General features: G+C 41.1%; 1 protein-coding gene across 1 annotated transcript; it reads right to left on the bottom strand.

Moving 5' to 3' along the window:
• Window positions 1-14: 14 nt before the first annotated feature.
• On the bottom strand, window positions 15-528 carry LOC105555831 (ABC transporter G family member 23-like; the record flags this gene model as incomplete). Its single annotated transcript, XM_012002872.1, has 2 exons — window positions 389-528; window positions 15-196 (listed from the first exon to the last, which is right to left on the bottom strand). Coding segments are annotated over exons 1-2 (276 nt in total), but the record flags the coding sequence as incomplete, so codon positions are not given.
• Window positions 529-1,353: the final 825 nt, after the last annotated feature.

Here is a 1,353-nt window from a genome sequence, read left to right as displayed (position 1 = left end):
CGAGCCAACTCTACTTGCTTTTCTCTCAAAATTGGGTCCAAACCTACGGTAGGCTCGTCTAGAATTAGAAGTTCAGGCTTATGCATCGATGCGGCGACAAAGGAAACCCTTCTTCGTTGACCTCCACTCATGTTCTTCACCAACTGATTTGCTGGAGGCAGTTGGAACAATTCCGAGAAAAACCTATGTCTCGTTTCTTGGAAATAACATGGATAAACTGTGGTTGTTTAAAATTGACATAGTAGAATATCTTTCGAGCAAGACAAAATTAGAACCGTTTGAAAGACTTACAATTAGTTGAAAGTAAAAGTAAAACTTGTCAGAATTTACATGATATTTCGCGCGCAACAACTACAAGTTTTCTTATCCCATGCATTCGGTATCTTACCGATCTCTTTATCGTCAAGCCCATTGATCCTGCCGAAGTAATAAAGAGCATCGCTAGTAGAAAATTGTTCGACTAAAGATGTATCCTGCGGCATATAACCCACCCGAGGCCCTGGAATCCCTCAGCCCATACTGCCCGGAGATCCCCCTAAGACCCACACCTCTCCACTGTCCAGATAACATACTCCGACGATACAGAACAACAGGGTTGTCTTGCCACATCCGCTGGCCCCCAACAGCGCGTATCTGTTTGAAGGAAATATTTCGGTTACAAGATTCTGCTTTTGAACCTACCTTAGGCCCACGAGAGACATTAGTTAACAAGTTTTTTGAGGCGCGCTGCGTATAATAGTGTGCACTGGCAACACAGGGCAACTGTAGGTATGTCTTTCTTCCGTATCCCGCTTTCTTAACCCTTCCCTTCACTTCCAGAAAATCATAAAAATCGTAGACTTTATTTGTAACAAATATAATTAAATGCTATAGAAATTCTAGAGACAAGACTTATAAATTCCACATGAAATTGTATTAATACTTATAAATCTCCAAAGAGTTTCCTATTTTGCAAACGATGACAATTTATGCAATTGGTGAATGTACGCGGGAAAGTGCGTGACCAAAAAAAGTTCATGCAATTTTCAACAAAAGATTAAAAAAGTAGTATCAGTTATTCATAAAAAACATGTTATCTATATTATAGAACATGTTATATACAGGGTGTGTCCTAATACCCGTATGTCCCGTAGATGGCAGATAGACCGGGGTAAACTGAATAGAAAAGTCCTATACCATTTTGCAAAATTCGCAATAGTTATCGAGAAATTAATTTTAATGTCTGAGTGAATAAGAGCGTAGAAGGCGGCAGGCCGGACTCGGCAGGCAACGGTGGGGCATCATCTAATAGCGAGAGGTGGAGCGGCGCGCCGAAAAAAGTTGTCAAGCAGCGAGCGGCAAGCTTTTTTGACA

The sequence above is a fragment of the Vollenhovia emeryi genome, unplaced genomic scaffold (assembly GCF_000949405.1).
Source record: "Vollenhovia emeryi isolate VEMERY1.0 unplaced genomic scaffold, V.emery_V1.0 DF949336.1, whole genome shotgun sequence".
Classification (NCBI taxonomy): domain Eukaryota; kingdom Metazoa; phylum Arthropoda; class Insecta; order Hymenoptera; family Formicidae; genus Vollenhovia; species Vollenhovia emeryi.
This window is presented reverse-complemented; position numbering and strand designations above follow the sequence as displayed.